Below are 14,588 nucleotides of genomic sequence, written 5' to 3'. Positions count from 1 at the left end.
TTAATGGGAGACAATCTTTTAATAAAAAAAATCCCTAAACCCCTAAATTTCTAGTTTTTCTTCAATAGGAATATTAAGAAAAAACTTCTTTTATCTCTTTTCACAGCCTTTTCTACTAAAATATAATTAATGGTCATAAATTCCAATAAATACTTTCTCCAAAGCATCCTTTAAGAGCCTTCACTTCTTACCCAGTTTATTTATTGCACAGAGATTTATCCAAGGTGGAGTCAATAACACTGCAGCTACCTACTCATCTAATCTCCAGCTCAAGCACATTCAGCAGAGCATGCCAGAATTCGGTTATTCAATTCCAGTTGCAGCAAGCCTGCCCCATCCCAGTACAGCAAAGGCTGAGCAAAACCTTCTCTGCAATTACTACTGCAGCACCAGAAGATAATGCAGAAGGTCCTTTTCATCTATGATTTTTCTTTTTTGTTGGTACAAAGGCAAAAAAATGTGCATTCATGCAAGACACGAAAACTCAGAAATAAAAGAAAAAGAAATAAAATCATTTGAGAAATAAAATCTCCATACACCCAAAACAGTATCAGGGAATAAAACTGAAGGAAAGTGTTTATTAAAAAGGGTAGCTCATAAGTTAAAAAATTATAGGAAGAGTAAATGAAAAATGTCAAGAAGTCAACATTCCTGGCACAGGAAATACATGAACATGTACAGCTACAGAGAAATCCTAAAACTAAAAGTATCACAGTCTAAGAATCTAAAATTAAATTAAGACTAAGATTAAATCCCACAAATGTATGGTTTAAATGGTGAAAATAAACAAACTGTAAAACATAAAATTTTAGTTTTAAATAAATTCCTTTTTTATTTTGGAAAAAAGCCCAGCATGTACTCAGATTAACACACCAGGCCTGTCCAGTCAGCAACAGGACACAACCAACAACAGGACAACAAGGACTACACTGAAGCAGAGATGCAAAAGTCGTAACTGAAGAATTACTATTTAATACTAAGAATGGGAAAATAAATTTCTGGTTTGGTCACGTCAGACCCAGTGGGTTGTGTACTAGTGAAAGGTAGTAAGCAATACTTTGTAACCCCAAGAAGATTGTAACCTGAGAGAGACAGTTAATAAAAAAGACCAAGGGGAATAAAGCAGATCGACATGGAACAACAAATTATGACCACAGCTGCTTTGAAGTGACTGGCTGCACATAATTCTTGATCCAGTCTTTTTTCCCAGCTGTTAAATTGCATTAATATGACTAAAAATACCTTTTCTGCTTTTTTTGGTTCTTCTTATTGCCAAAGGAGTTGTGTGTGGCAGAGTAAGTGGGTCACAAGCCATATTATGAAAGTACCAGTGAAAATCCTAACAATTTTGAACTCCTGATTTAGGAAGCATATATTTTCTAAGCTAGTTTCAGCTTCAACAGTTCATTTCTGTGTTTTACTGTTTCCTTCTTCTTTTTTTTTTCCTTGCCTGAGTATCTCTTAGGAGCTGCTTGATATCAGCTTCATATCACATACAGACTATGGAAAGTTTCAGCTACTATGGCTTCATCTCTAAGATTCTGTGAAGCAGGGAGTGTTCTTAATTAATTCCTCAGACACCTAGCAGACAGAAACTGGCACCTTTATCTACTGTCTACTGCTCCCTTCCACTTCCAGGCGTGAAAGGCCCAAGTCCAAGCTGGCAGCTTTTCCCAGTGGAAGCATTTTCCCTGAAATGAGCCCCACTGAAAATGACAGGACTCGGCAGCACACAATTCTGGCAAAAATAGCCTCTAAACAAGAGAAAAAGCCCAACAGTTTTTAATCAAGGAGATGTGTCAGGCCCTGAGGCTGGCACCTTCTTGCAGAGAGTGAGCTAAGCACTTCAACAGTAAAATGAAGTCAAAGCAATAGCAGGTTTGCACAGCTGGTACCCTCACAGAAAGCATATGCCAATCTCACAGTAGACCAGGCCTCGTAAATCAGCTTTTCAAGTGCAAGTGTTGCACAGAAGAGGTGCACAAAATTGTGGGTTTATCTTATGTAGCTTGGGGCTGAGGTTCCACATTTAACTCATACTGTACCCATGGACACACAATGCCCCACAAAGACAGATCATTCCTTAACAGGGATCAACACCATTCACTTTCCGACAGGAATGAGAGATTCATTTGTTTGGCCAAGAACAGGATAGGAGATGTACATCAGCAAGCACATCATTTTGAAAGAAATGGGTTTCTTTTTCCAGCTGCAGAATAACATAACATTAGGAGTTTTTTATTCCTTAAAAAGAGGCAAAATTAACAAGCAGCATTTACGAATGTGACACAGTCTGATTTGATCAATGTTTTCTCCCTTTATTAAGATGTTTGTTAATTATTCATTCCATAATTTTCCTAAAGTGCTTGCTCAATGCATTCTATACATTCGATTACAGGCAGAAAATTTCTATTGCTTGATTGGGGAGTCATGATGCCAACAGCACTCATAGCTGGCCATCTTTGAAGACAGAATCATACTTCAAACTTGGTATAACTAGGCGTTTCATCTGAAACTGTAATTACTTTCTGGCTCAGAGCTACACAATGAAACATCTTTCTATACTTAAGCATCCCAGAGCACAGCCAGCTTGCAAAAATCGGACGAAGAACATTATCGATTTTCTCAAGGGAGTCAAGATATTTGTTAAATACCAAGAACAAACTGTAAAGTATTCATGTGTAGTAAAAGGAGATGCATGTGAGAAATTACATGTCACTCTGTCCATATTCCAGAAGATCACTGCAACTGAATGAAATCTCAATTTATTGCAAATCAAATAATATGAAATACTAGAACAGTCTTTAGTAATTGAGCAAAACACATATGAAGAAAAGGATAGAAAAGGTTTTATTTGTGGTAACAAAGGGAAGGAACAAACTTCAATGTAAATATTTGATGTTTAAATATAAGGTTCAGCAGAAAAAGGTTTAAGTAAGATTTGATGCACAAAAAAAATAATGTCACTGCCTGCGAGTTATAAACATGACCCAAGTATTCAGAGAAAAAAACGGCATCAGCACTACAGCTGAAATTGCAATTTACCTGACACACAGAATAAAGAGCCTAAAATTCTAGAAAGGGTTCCATACAAAACATATACATCTATGCTTTCTTAGTATCCCTCCACAGCAAGTTATTACAACCACATCAGAGCAAGAGAGTAAAAAAAGACAAGCAATGCCTTTAAAGAGGCATTAACCACAACACTGCTTATTAAACAAAGGAATTAAATAATTTTAAAATCATTTCAAACCCACAACCAGTAGTTTGATCAAAACAAAAAGAGTCCTTACCTGTGTGTTCTTATTCCTGGCTTCTCTCCTTGCTGCTTTTTCTTTTAGCCTCTTCTCCTAAAACAAACAAGGTGCACAGTTTTAAAGCAAACTCCTCTGTTACAGTTTTTTTTCTTTTAATTTTTCAAGATTAAAGTTGAGCCCTCTAGATATTTTTAATGCCTACATGTTAAACTGGTGGTATTCATCCTACATGTTACTCATGAAAAACAATAAATAAACTATCTGATTGAGATATTATTCATTCTTCTTGCTCTTAAAAGAAATAATAAAACAACAAGAATGACTCAAACTCATATTTTATCTTTACCAAGACTTGTTAACCTTAAAGGAATAATGTAGCTAAGTTAATTCAATAAATCCAGTATTTGTCTGTAAAATAAGGTAGTTAAAATGGTACCAAGAGATCCAACTTTTCTTATTTCTCAGTGGCATAATATGAAATCAAATCCACGTAACCAAGCAAACAAAAAAAATTTCTAACTTCAGGATGGCTAAAGCAACTGGGTAGTGAAAGCTAAAACATCTCCATTACTAACAAACACTCTACAAAAGCATTTGCTTAGTAATTGCATCGATTCAGAAACCATAACAAAGTTCCCTCCACCAAAGAGATTCTGCTATGGGAAAATGAGCTAAACACAATGATAAAACTCATTCAAAGCTGCCTGCCAGATCTGTGACATACAGAAGTGGCCAAGATATTTAATTCAAACTACATTTATTGCTGCTTCTTTTGTTTATCTTTAAACCAACTGAGATATTATCTCTAATTTAGACTCTGTCAGGTTGTTCCAATTGAACATCCTTTAAATTGTTTATTTCACGAGAAAAGCATAGAGATTCAGGGGACAGCACATGTCTTCTGGAAAAGCACACTACTCCCTTTTTTTTTTTTTTTTGTCTTAGTGATGCTGATGACATGGGCATTGAAACTTTTTGATGCTAGGACAAAAATGTTTCTGGAATACCACTAAGTTTCTTCAAGCAATATAGGCCATTCCTGGCATCAGCACATTTAGAGTAGAGTCCATATAATAGGAGACATTAATATCAGTCCAGGGACAACACCTCAGCACAGAGAAGGCTGAAGACCAGTCACATTTCAGCTGACTCGTGGGAGTAATGAGAAAGCTACAGCTTCAGCAGTCCTGGTGCAATTTCATCACAGTGATGCTGCCGAAACACATTGCTAAGTACCCCACGAAACTGTTTGGAAAAGCAGTGTTTAAGTGCAGACCTGGGTAAAGGAGAACGCAGCCACTAAGATTTTCTAAATAGCTGTCTAAAATCAGGAGGTTTTGAGACATTTTTTGGCTACATGCCACTTTTTATTCTCCCAGTTGCTCAAACTACAGAAGTGTTAGCTTATTTTCAAAGTCCCTTTCTAAGTAAATCAGCCTCTTTTCTCCGAATCAATACAAAACAGTCCCCCAATGCTGTGTGCAAAGCTACCTGGCACAAACATCTCAATACACTCACAGTTACCTGCCAGGGTCTTTAATGCATGCTATGAAACAAAACAAAAACCCTGCCACTGTACACAGATACAACACAGCTGTCTTATTACTTGAGATTTGCTAAAGTATGAAAAAGCAGTAAAAAATAATATTAAATTTAAGGTCACAAGGGCATCATTATGGGGCCAAAAAAAGCCATCAGGACCAAGTACTGTCTGCTCCACAAGAAGTCTCTTGAATGAACTGACCTATGCATCATGGTCATAAGATGGTCATCCATTTTATGATTCCTTCTCTTCCAAGTCAAATCTGGATTCATTTCTCATAATGTTTACTTATGCTTTTCTTATTTTTTACTTAAGTTTTCCACTTTAAATGTTTTAGTTGCACATTCTCTACTCTTTGGGGTCACTATCGGGGTTCTCTCCTTTTTCTACAAAAGCTGTGATCATTCTTAAATGTAACCACTGAAAAACTGAAGGAGAACAGTGCCAGAAATTAACATACCAACTGTTACAAAACAGGATAAAGCAGTTTTTGACTTGGACAGTCCAGAAAATTTTGAAAAGAAAATTCTATGGTGTATGAAAAGTCAGTGTCTTAACTACAGCTACATGTTTAAGCAAATATAGCAGAAGTCGAAGTCTTTGCTCAAGGGATTTATAACACAGCACTGAGAAGACAGCTATGAAAGCAGAAGATTGACATAAGGACACAGGAAGGTATGCCAGACAGCATAATACACTTTAGTCTCTAAAGAATGGTAAAGACACAAAAAGATTCTAAAGTTAATAGGTGCAGAGACTGAAATCAGAAGCACAAGAGAAAAACAAGACAGGAAGCAATCAGCAGGAGATGCTGTCAAGACCTTTTTTCTTCCCCCCCGCCCCCATCAAGAGGGAGAGAGAAGATTTCATTCCTTGTCAGTGAAAAAGAAAAGCAGATTTTGCAGAGGGTGCCAGTATGTTGGCACTGACTTGGAGTTAGGAGTGTATTTCAGAGTGTCCCAATCAGACCTGCTTCTGCTGTTTTGCACTAATATACTCCAAACAATGCTGGACATACATAGGCTCAGAGGATCGTTCTGACTGGGAAGAACATCAAGGGGCCTCTGGTCCAGCCTCCTGCTCACAGCAGGGTCAGCTCTGAGGTGAGGTCAGGCTGCACAGGGACTCTCATCTAGCCACATCAAAATCCCAAGGGTGGAGACTGCGTACCATCTCTGGTCAGCCTGTGCCACAGTCTGACTGTCCTCACACAGAAAAAGCTCCCCTTACATCCATGCTGAATCTCATTTTCACTTACAGCCACTGTCTCTTGCCCTCTTGCTCTGCACTGCTGTGAACAAACCTGCTCCATCTGTGTATTCTCGTGACCTCTCCATAGGCATTGATGGGGTGCTGTCAGGTCACCCCAAAGCCATTTCTGCTCCAGAGTGAACAAGCCCAGTTCCTCCTGCCTCTCCTCACAGAACCACCTTCTTGGTGACTTCAAACTCACTTTAGTTTGTCAACACCCTCCTGTACTGAGGGTAGTGGTGTTGTGCAGAATGCCTCAAATATCGAGTAGAGGAATGACTTCCCTCAAAGTGATTTAGTGCAAAGCATCAGATATGAGTTGATATAGTACGACCCCACCACCACCACACAGCATGCAATCTGGTTCTTAACACCAACTATCTTTCTCTCCAGTCCTGCCCTTACTGGGCTACTTCACTTGCAAGTGTAGGAACAGCCATCAGGCTTTAACTTGGGCTTCAATTCAGGAAAACAATCCCATTAAGGCACCTCTTAAATTTATGCACAGCTTCAAGCACACAGGTAAGTACACACAGTGTGCTGAGCAAATGCTTAAATGTTTTTCCTCAGTCAGGATTTTATTTCCTGTTACCCAGAGGACAACTGTATATTCTACTGTGACAAGGTAATACCTCCCAAATAATAAAGACACCCTTTTATATGACTTCATAAAACCCATAAATCAATTGCCTTGCTTTAGGTTACAAAGAATTGCTAGAGCACAGCCAGAAACATAGATCTCCAAAGACTCAGGTGAGTATTTTGACTACAATGACCTTCATTCTCATACGTTGCTACTGCCAGGAAGAAACATGAGAACATGCAGAACACATGTGGGCAACATACTGTAAGACAGCTCTAAGAAATAATCAAATAAGGTGAAGTTAAACCTGTCAAACAATTGATATTGATTTATTTCACATGAAGAGGATCTGTTCACCTATGCATAAGGCTGTAACTATATGTAATTACTTAACTGTCCAATATTTGCTTTCACACATGGGAAAAATATTTCTTGGAATATCTTAAGTGTAACACAATTAAGTGTCAGATTTTATCGCTATTCTATCAAGCTATAAATCATTACCTGCAAAATAGCCCATAATTAAAGATTAAATAGATTTTTCATTTATTTCAATTCACTAGGGCAGGAAAACAAAAGACTACGTTTCAAGATATGGATACTTAATTATATATGTTACTGACTGACACACTGTTATAGAATAACTTCATAATCAGGATGATGAGGCTGTCAGCTAGAGCTCTAAAACACAACCTAATCAAACATTTGTTAGCTACATTAGTGAAGTCAAGTATCAATTTTTGCTTTTGTACTGAATAGTGCGCCATAATCTTTCCAAATGTGCTGCCGTTAGTAGTCTGAGCCTACTTATCTTTGACTTTTAGACCACGTCTAAATTGTTTCATTGGTCTCTCGACCAGTTTAAAGGAACCCATGCTATCAAAGTTTAGATCCTTATATAGGCACATGCTCATCATGCCTTTATCTTTCACAAGGTGAAGAAAATCAACTCCAGATGTCTCTCAGCATATATGTCTATTTTCCTAAATATTTCAGGAACAGACATATCCAAGATCTTGCCATCCCCCCAACCCTACCTGTCACTTCTGTTTGTATATTCAATAATTCTGTCAGCACCTTCGATCCTGTCAGAAAAATCCCACTGCTATAATTCATGTTGACTTGATCAACTATCACATCACCCAAATCTTTTTCAAGGTCTATGTCTCTAAGGAAAGGGCTTTCAGCCCTAAAATTCTATTCTAAATTTCTTCTTCCTAGAAATTTGCATTTCTGCTTATCTTACAACACAGTTTTGTTTGTTTGAGCCTAACTTAACATGAAAGCTTTCTTTCATGCCACTAAAAAAACCTTGAAATAATACACTTCCCAATGGGCCCACAAGAAACATCTACTTAATCAGAAGCCACTAGCTTGGGATGTTACTGAGGTTTTGGTCCATTTAATTTGTGTCATGTTAATTTACTAATCAAAACCCTTAAGTAAAAAGCATTGTAGAAATTTCAATGTATTCCACAGCTGTATTTCCAAACCAGATTCTGCTCTCATAAAAAAAAAAAATAAACACAATTCACGACATAACTACTTTCCACAAACCCACACTGGTTAGTATTATATTCCTGCCATGTAGTTTTTCATTAATGGTATTACACAGCTCAGAGACCTTCCTGGTCAGTTTTTAAAATTTACTGCAAATTATCTTTTTTCTCCTCACTTATACATCTAGTTAACAAGGATGGTTATAACCTCAGTAATCAAAGGGATGAAAATTTTTAGTCATCATTATGTAATGTGGCTAAATCATTTGGCTTTAAAGAGTTACGGTTATTGAAACCTTGTACCTTTCCTTCTATAGAACTGACAACAGAACTAGCTCTGCCTAAAAGGGGCCAAAACTATGAATAGAGCAATGTTTAATATATGGAAAACTACTCACTGTTCTTAACTGTGAAGTCTGCCACTAGCCTCTTTTCATACTCAACTTCCTCCTCCTTTCACTGTTGGATTTTAACACAAAAACTCAAACCCCTTTTACTTCTCCTTAGGACTCCAAAGACTCCAACACACTTAGATAATCTAACATTTACATTCCATGTTCTCAACCTGAGACAAAAAAAAAATGAGTAGTAGCATGGCAGCTCTCTGTAGCTGGTAGAGCTCACGTACTGTGAGCTCTATGTGAATATGTGAAAAAAGCATAAATAGACAGTTTAAAAGCCAAGTTTTTAGTTATAAAAAATAAAGTACAGCAATTTCGAAAGGTTAAAGTTCTTTCCCCCCAAAGGAAATATCCTCTTCCTTTGACTCTCTTCTTTCTACAGTTGATTAAGAGTTCATTTTACTTTGTCCAGAGGGTTTACTGAAATATTAAAAAAAGTTAGAGTTTATTTCCGTCTATTCTGAACAGCTTTGTTTCATACAGTAATTTTTCTTTTAGCATTTTAATTTGTAAACAATTAATACAATTAAAGTCTCTTTCTTTTAACGAATTTATACACAGGTCATAATTGTCCAGATTTAAATTAAATAAATTTTTCAGTTGATGATATGCTTCTGTTTTTCCACCTTAAAATTTCACTGACCTCTTCTATTTGTTACCTAAAGGCAAATAATAGTTTCACTCAACACAACTAATGCATCTTATAGCATATTTAGCCCCAAGAGCATTAAAAAAGCCTGTGGCAAATCTATTTCATTCTCATCTGAGTCCTCTGAAGGCTTTTTATTTAAATACTCTAGAACTCCTGCAGATTTTGATAAAACATTTTAACACTAGGTTTTTAATAACTGTTCCTTTACATACTGATGACATAATTTGGAGCTGCCAATCTTTTCTATTTAACAGCTGAGGTAATGGTCTACCACACAACAGATCTGTTGGTTAAGGTCTGGAACAAATTGCTCTATTGCCTGGAAAAATCTGGCTGTCATTTGCAAACATATCTTGGTTGATATCGGTACCTGATACCATTTCTTGGTATTCCACTTTCTCTCTCTCTTATTATTTCAGATGGATATAGTTAAGGTCAGTCAGTTGTGGTGCAGAAAATATACAAAGAGCTGTTCAAAAGTTCATACCAGCTCTCATATATTGGCATTGCTGTAGTCAAGAGTTGGTTTACACCCAAATTTTAAAGCACAAATGTGCTCTGAAAATTGACCTAATAAATATCACTATGGTTTCCCACTTTTGTCTTCTCTCAGATTTCACATCAAGTTTGTGCTGTTTACATGCTCATGGCTATTACTACATTTATATTGCTATGGAGTTTAATGTTTCTCTTGTTACAGAGATTACCAAGCCATCTACATGCAAGCACTGCTCCAACCACCAAAACTTACCAGCATTCCCAACCGAAACATAAAATGGAATGAATTTATTAGTGTTTCTTTGAAGATTATTTTAAAAGAATCTAGAAAATAAGTACAAAATTGGATACTATTAAATAAACAAATCTTAATACCTTCAGGGAAAAGAGGCAAAGCTTTTTGATTATTTTGTGTTTGATTTGTGTATTTTTTGGTTTTAGAAATCTATAAAATAATCTCTTCAAGCAAAAAACGATATAAACATAACAATGTAAACCTAACCTGTAGAGTTGATGTTTACTTAATAGGCACAGAAACTGAAACACACAGGTCCTAGTAATAACCTATTTAAGATAACATAGGAAGAGTGTGGCATCAAAAGAATGTGAAAAACAGCACAGGGACAATCTTGAACATTAAACAAGCACTGAAAAAAGTCTTAAAGGCAGCTGGGAAAAAAAAAAGTCATTCTCATTTAAATGAGGAAAACAGAAGTTAGCAGAAACTGACCCTTAAAAGGACATAGTTAGAACAAAATCAACATAGGAAACCAGTGGACAAAACTGATAATTAATCCTTTCTCATTTATATCTGAACATACTGAATATGTTTTAAGGATAGAATTAATTTTTTTCAAGTTGATAAGTAGTTCATTTGATTTAAACATATATATGGGGACGAGAGGCTGGACATGAGCTGGCAGTGTGTGCTCACAGCTGTGAAAGCCAATTATATCCTGGACTGCAGGGTGGCCAGCGGGGATTCTGCCCCTCTACTTTGCCCTTGTGAGACCCCACCTGAAGTGCTGTATCCAGATCTGGGGCCCCCAGGACAGGAAGGATGGGGGAAGTTGGAGTGAGTCCAGAGGAGGAGTGAGTGAGGAGTGAGGCCAGAGGAGGCCACCAAGATGATTAGAGAGATGGAACATCTCTCCTATGAAGACAGGTTGAGAGAGTTGGGGTTGTTCAGTCTGGAGAACAGAAGGCTCTGGAGAGATCTAAATGCGGCCCTTCAGTAACAGAGCTGGAAAGGAACTTTTTACAAGTGGCAGGACAAGGTGGAATGGTTTTAAAATGAAAGAGAGTAGCTTTAGATTACATATTAGGAAGAAATTCTTTACTGTGAGAGTGATGAGACTGAAGCTGGAGAAATTAAAGACATTCTTTTAAATGAATTCACAGACCCTTCCATTCCACCCTATATACATGTACAGCAACACATACAGTAAGAAGTAAAGGTAACACTAATTCAACTCAGTATACATTTTCAACAGAATTATATCATGTTAATTAGTTAACTCTGTTTAAAAGCTACATTTAAAGCTGTGAAGTAAAATCTTAATGACACAAATCAGTGGAAGTTGCACTGCAAAACATGCTAATATTTTCTAGACAAAAGTAGAGGAATAAGGCCAGTGAAGATGCACTCCATCTGATTTTGTGGTTGCTTTTGGTTTTGAAGGGATGATACCATTTAATAGTAGAAAATTCATTATCTAGACAGGTAGACTCCTAAGCTTAGACTCCTAAGCTGTCTTTATGCAGCCACTTGGAAGGAAACACCCAGCTCTCATACACCAGGTCTGAGAGCAGGCAGAAAAACCCTGCACCTATCTCTGTGCCTGCTCATACAGATACAGGTACCCAGCAGCACCCAGGTCCTCAGCAAGCAAACCAAGGTTGCCTCTAAGAGCCCTGACATGTAGAGGTCAGCATTTTGGACAGTTGTTCCATTACATCCTCTGCCAGGACAATCAATCAGCCTGGTATAGAAGCTCCTGTACAGCACTAAGGCTGGTAAAGGCTTACTTTCAGGTTAAGCCTGCACTACTTCAGCCCTACCCACAGCTGCATTTTCCTGGTGTTCATCTGATTAGGCTGTACACAAACAACATACTCACAGTTATCTCATTTTCTTATTTTTCACATCAATAAGATCAGGCCAAGAACTCTGATTGTGCTTCAAAACTCTTAGAAATCATTCAAGGACACTTCAAGCTATAAGTGTAGCTCATGCAGCTGCTGAAAAGATAGCAAACAACAAGCAAACCCTTGCCTCCACCAGCAGCACAGCAAGACCAGATGGATGTTGCTCCTAAGGCTGAAATGGAATACCTGTCAATGCACTTCTCAGTGTCCATTCTCCTTATCTTAATAGCTCTGCCTTTGGAGCATAACAACAGCATTGCCTACACACAAAAGCTATGAAAAGGCTCAGATAGGCTTCCTAACAAAGTAATTAATACTCTCTTGATTTATTTTACAAATCTCACCATCCATACTTTTCTTTGCCGTTCAGCTAAACGCTCCTCTCAGCAGCAACCTCCTTCTCTTTATATTTTGCTCTTACACTGGTACACTCTTTTCTGTGAGAGAATTTTATCGTCCTCACTCAGCACCACAGTAAGTCAACTGTACAATTACACTGAAATCTGACAAATTCCACCTCAAAATCCAGGACTATTCAAGTGCTTTACTTAATAAAGAGCATAATACAGCACCAGACTGTTTCCCCATTCAGATTATTTCCTTTGAAATATGATGCAATCTCTGTTCAGAATTAATCTAACGATTGATTTCAAACTACAAATACTGTTTTGCACTGGAACATTTCTTTTCCAGCATACTGAATGGTTTGTATTATAAAGCATTTATTTTTCTTTTTATTATTTGATTTTTTTTTTTTTTAAATCAGAAGCAATGATTTTATAAAATAAAGAAAACCCCTGGGGTCTTTTTTGTTTCTTGAACCATGGTGTATGGTATTCAATGATTTAATAAAATACACTACAAGTACTTTTGGTATGATTTTATAAAACTATAAACCAAATATGTTTAACTACCCTGTCATCAACAGAAATCACTTGCAAAAGCAGGATTGGGAGTGAAGTGGAGCCTAGAGCTCCGGTTGGAATGGGGCTGCCAAAGGAGGGCATAAGTCACAGGGTGCTCTCCTCCAAGACCTTTCCCATCTGGGCCATGGTTCAGCCAACCATGGGGTAGCTCAGCCAAGGCACAGAAGGAGGATTGTGGCAGGAGCCAGAAGTCAAACAGAGATAAAGACTACAGCATTGCACCAGGAAGTAAGCCCCAAGGAATGCAGTGTGGCACAAGATACATAAAGGAAAAATAAACCACTATATCAGCTGACATCTTTACTGATTTGGTCACAGTGTTCTTCTCCTGCTTTTTAAAATTACCAGTATTAATAATGGCCAGTCTTCGCGAGCGAAGATCCGGGGAAGGTCTTTCCACCTTCCAGCCTGCGCATTGGATTTTTTTTTTTAGGTGAGACACAGTGTGCGCGGAACTGAGCCCACCCTTTAATCCTAAGGTTCATCTGCCGGGGCCATGCGAGTTTGGACAGTAGCAGAGAGGTCCTTAGGACGTGGATGGGTTGCCTTTTTAAGGGCTAACGAGCTCCACCTGCCCGGGAGCGGCCCTGACCAGGAATTGAACTCGGGCCTCGGCGGTGACAGCGCCGCGCCCTTACCACTAGACCACCAGGGGCTCCACCAGTATTAATACTTTTAAAAATAAACTCAAAGTTTGGTTATAACCTTTGGCCAACAGCAGGCTGCAAAGGAAAAGGAGTCTTCCCTGAAAAGTAAACTTGCATCACTTTTCAAATTCTTACATCAAGTGCACCTTTCCTTGAAACGATAGAATTCATACAGCTCTTAAGTCATCATGAGGTAACCAGAGTTCTCCAAGTTATCCTCTTCAAGCATGTTTGATCTTTTGCGTAGAGGTATAGTACCTTTTCTTTTCCTTAATGCCCCCCAATTTTCATGTTTTTTAAATATCAGCTCCAAACTTAGTACTGAGGTTGTTATATCCTCTCTAGTATTGTAACTTCATCATTCTTTACTGAAGGATCTTTTCCAGATTCTAAAGAACAGTATGTGAACTAACATAAAATTAATAAAGTTATAGTCTCTCTCCTGCTCTACCCCCTATATACTGATGCAAAAATGATCAGAAAATGCTTCTTTTGAACTCCATGTTTAATTCTGCAAGGGTGGTAGGGATACTTTGAATGTAAAAACATGGTTTGTAATGATATCCTGTTAAGAGTGAGATAAAGACAAGAAGGAGAAAAGGTAATAAAACGAATACAAAATCCCCAATCCTAATGAGCAGTAAGGCAGACAGCAACAAGAGACGTGAACTCCTAAGTCACTGACAGACAAACACTAACGGAACCACACATGTACAGCCTTGAGAAGGTCCACACAGAACTTTGTAAGTGATAAAAAAAAGAGAAATCAGGTTATCTATGTTTATCAGCCCCATGGAAAAATGCAAATTTAAAATGGAATATTTTGAATATTTTTGAATAATTTGAAAGGTGCTACGAGACCATGAAGGAAGAGCAGCATATGGAAAAACCCAAGGTCAAGGTCAGCAACTACATAAGGGCCCAATGATGTGAGCAGGAAATTAGACATATTTAGGGCCCACTCCACTATTTAAGGAATTGGTGAGTGTGGTTATCAATCAAAGGAGTGAGGATCTTGATAGTTCTGCTAGTAAACGTGAGCCCGGATCAGCCAACAAGAAGAACTAAGTTTGTGCCTCCTGTACTGTTCATGTTTATGCGAGTGCTGCCTGCGTTTCTCTTTTCTGCCTCTCTTGACTCTGTGGATACCCACGCGTGTATTGTGAGTCCCATCCGTGCA

At 37.9% G+C, this 14,588-nt stretch overlaps 1 protein-coding gene across 1 annotated transcript in view; it reads right to left on the bottom strand.

The window, feature by feature from the left end:
• Window positions 1-14,588, bottom strand: part of DDX10 (DEAD-box helicase 10) — a 166,853-nt gene that overhangs the window by 45,696 nt on the left and 106,569 nt on the right. The window contains exon 16 of the mRNA XM_050333395.1: window positions 3,297-3,353. Within this exon, the coding sequence (XP_050189352.1) occupies window positions 3,297-3,353 (57 nt within the window). The remainder of the gene's footprint in view (window positions 1-3,296; window positions 3,354-14,588) is intronic.

Source organism: Myiozetetes cayanensis, unplaced genomic scaffold (genome assembly GCF_022539395.1).
Source record: "Myiozetetes cayanensis isolate MyiCay16 unplaced genomic scaffold, myiCay2020 scf5-8, whole genome shotgun sequence".
Lineage (NCBI taxonomy): Eukaryota > Metazoa > Chordata > Aves > Passeriformes > Tyrannidae > Myiozetetes > Myiozetetes cayanensis.
Note: the sequence above shows the minus strand (reverse complement) of the source record. Positions and strands in the feature narration are given on the sequence as shown.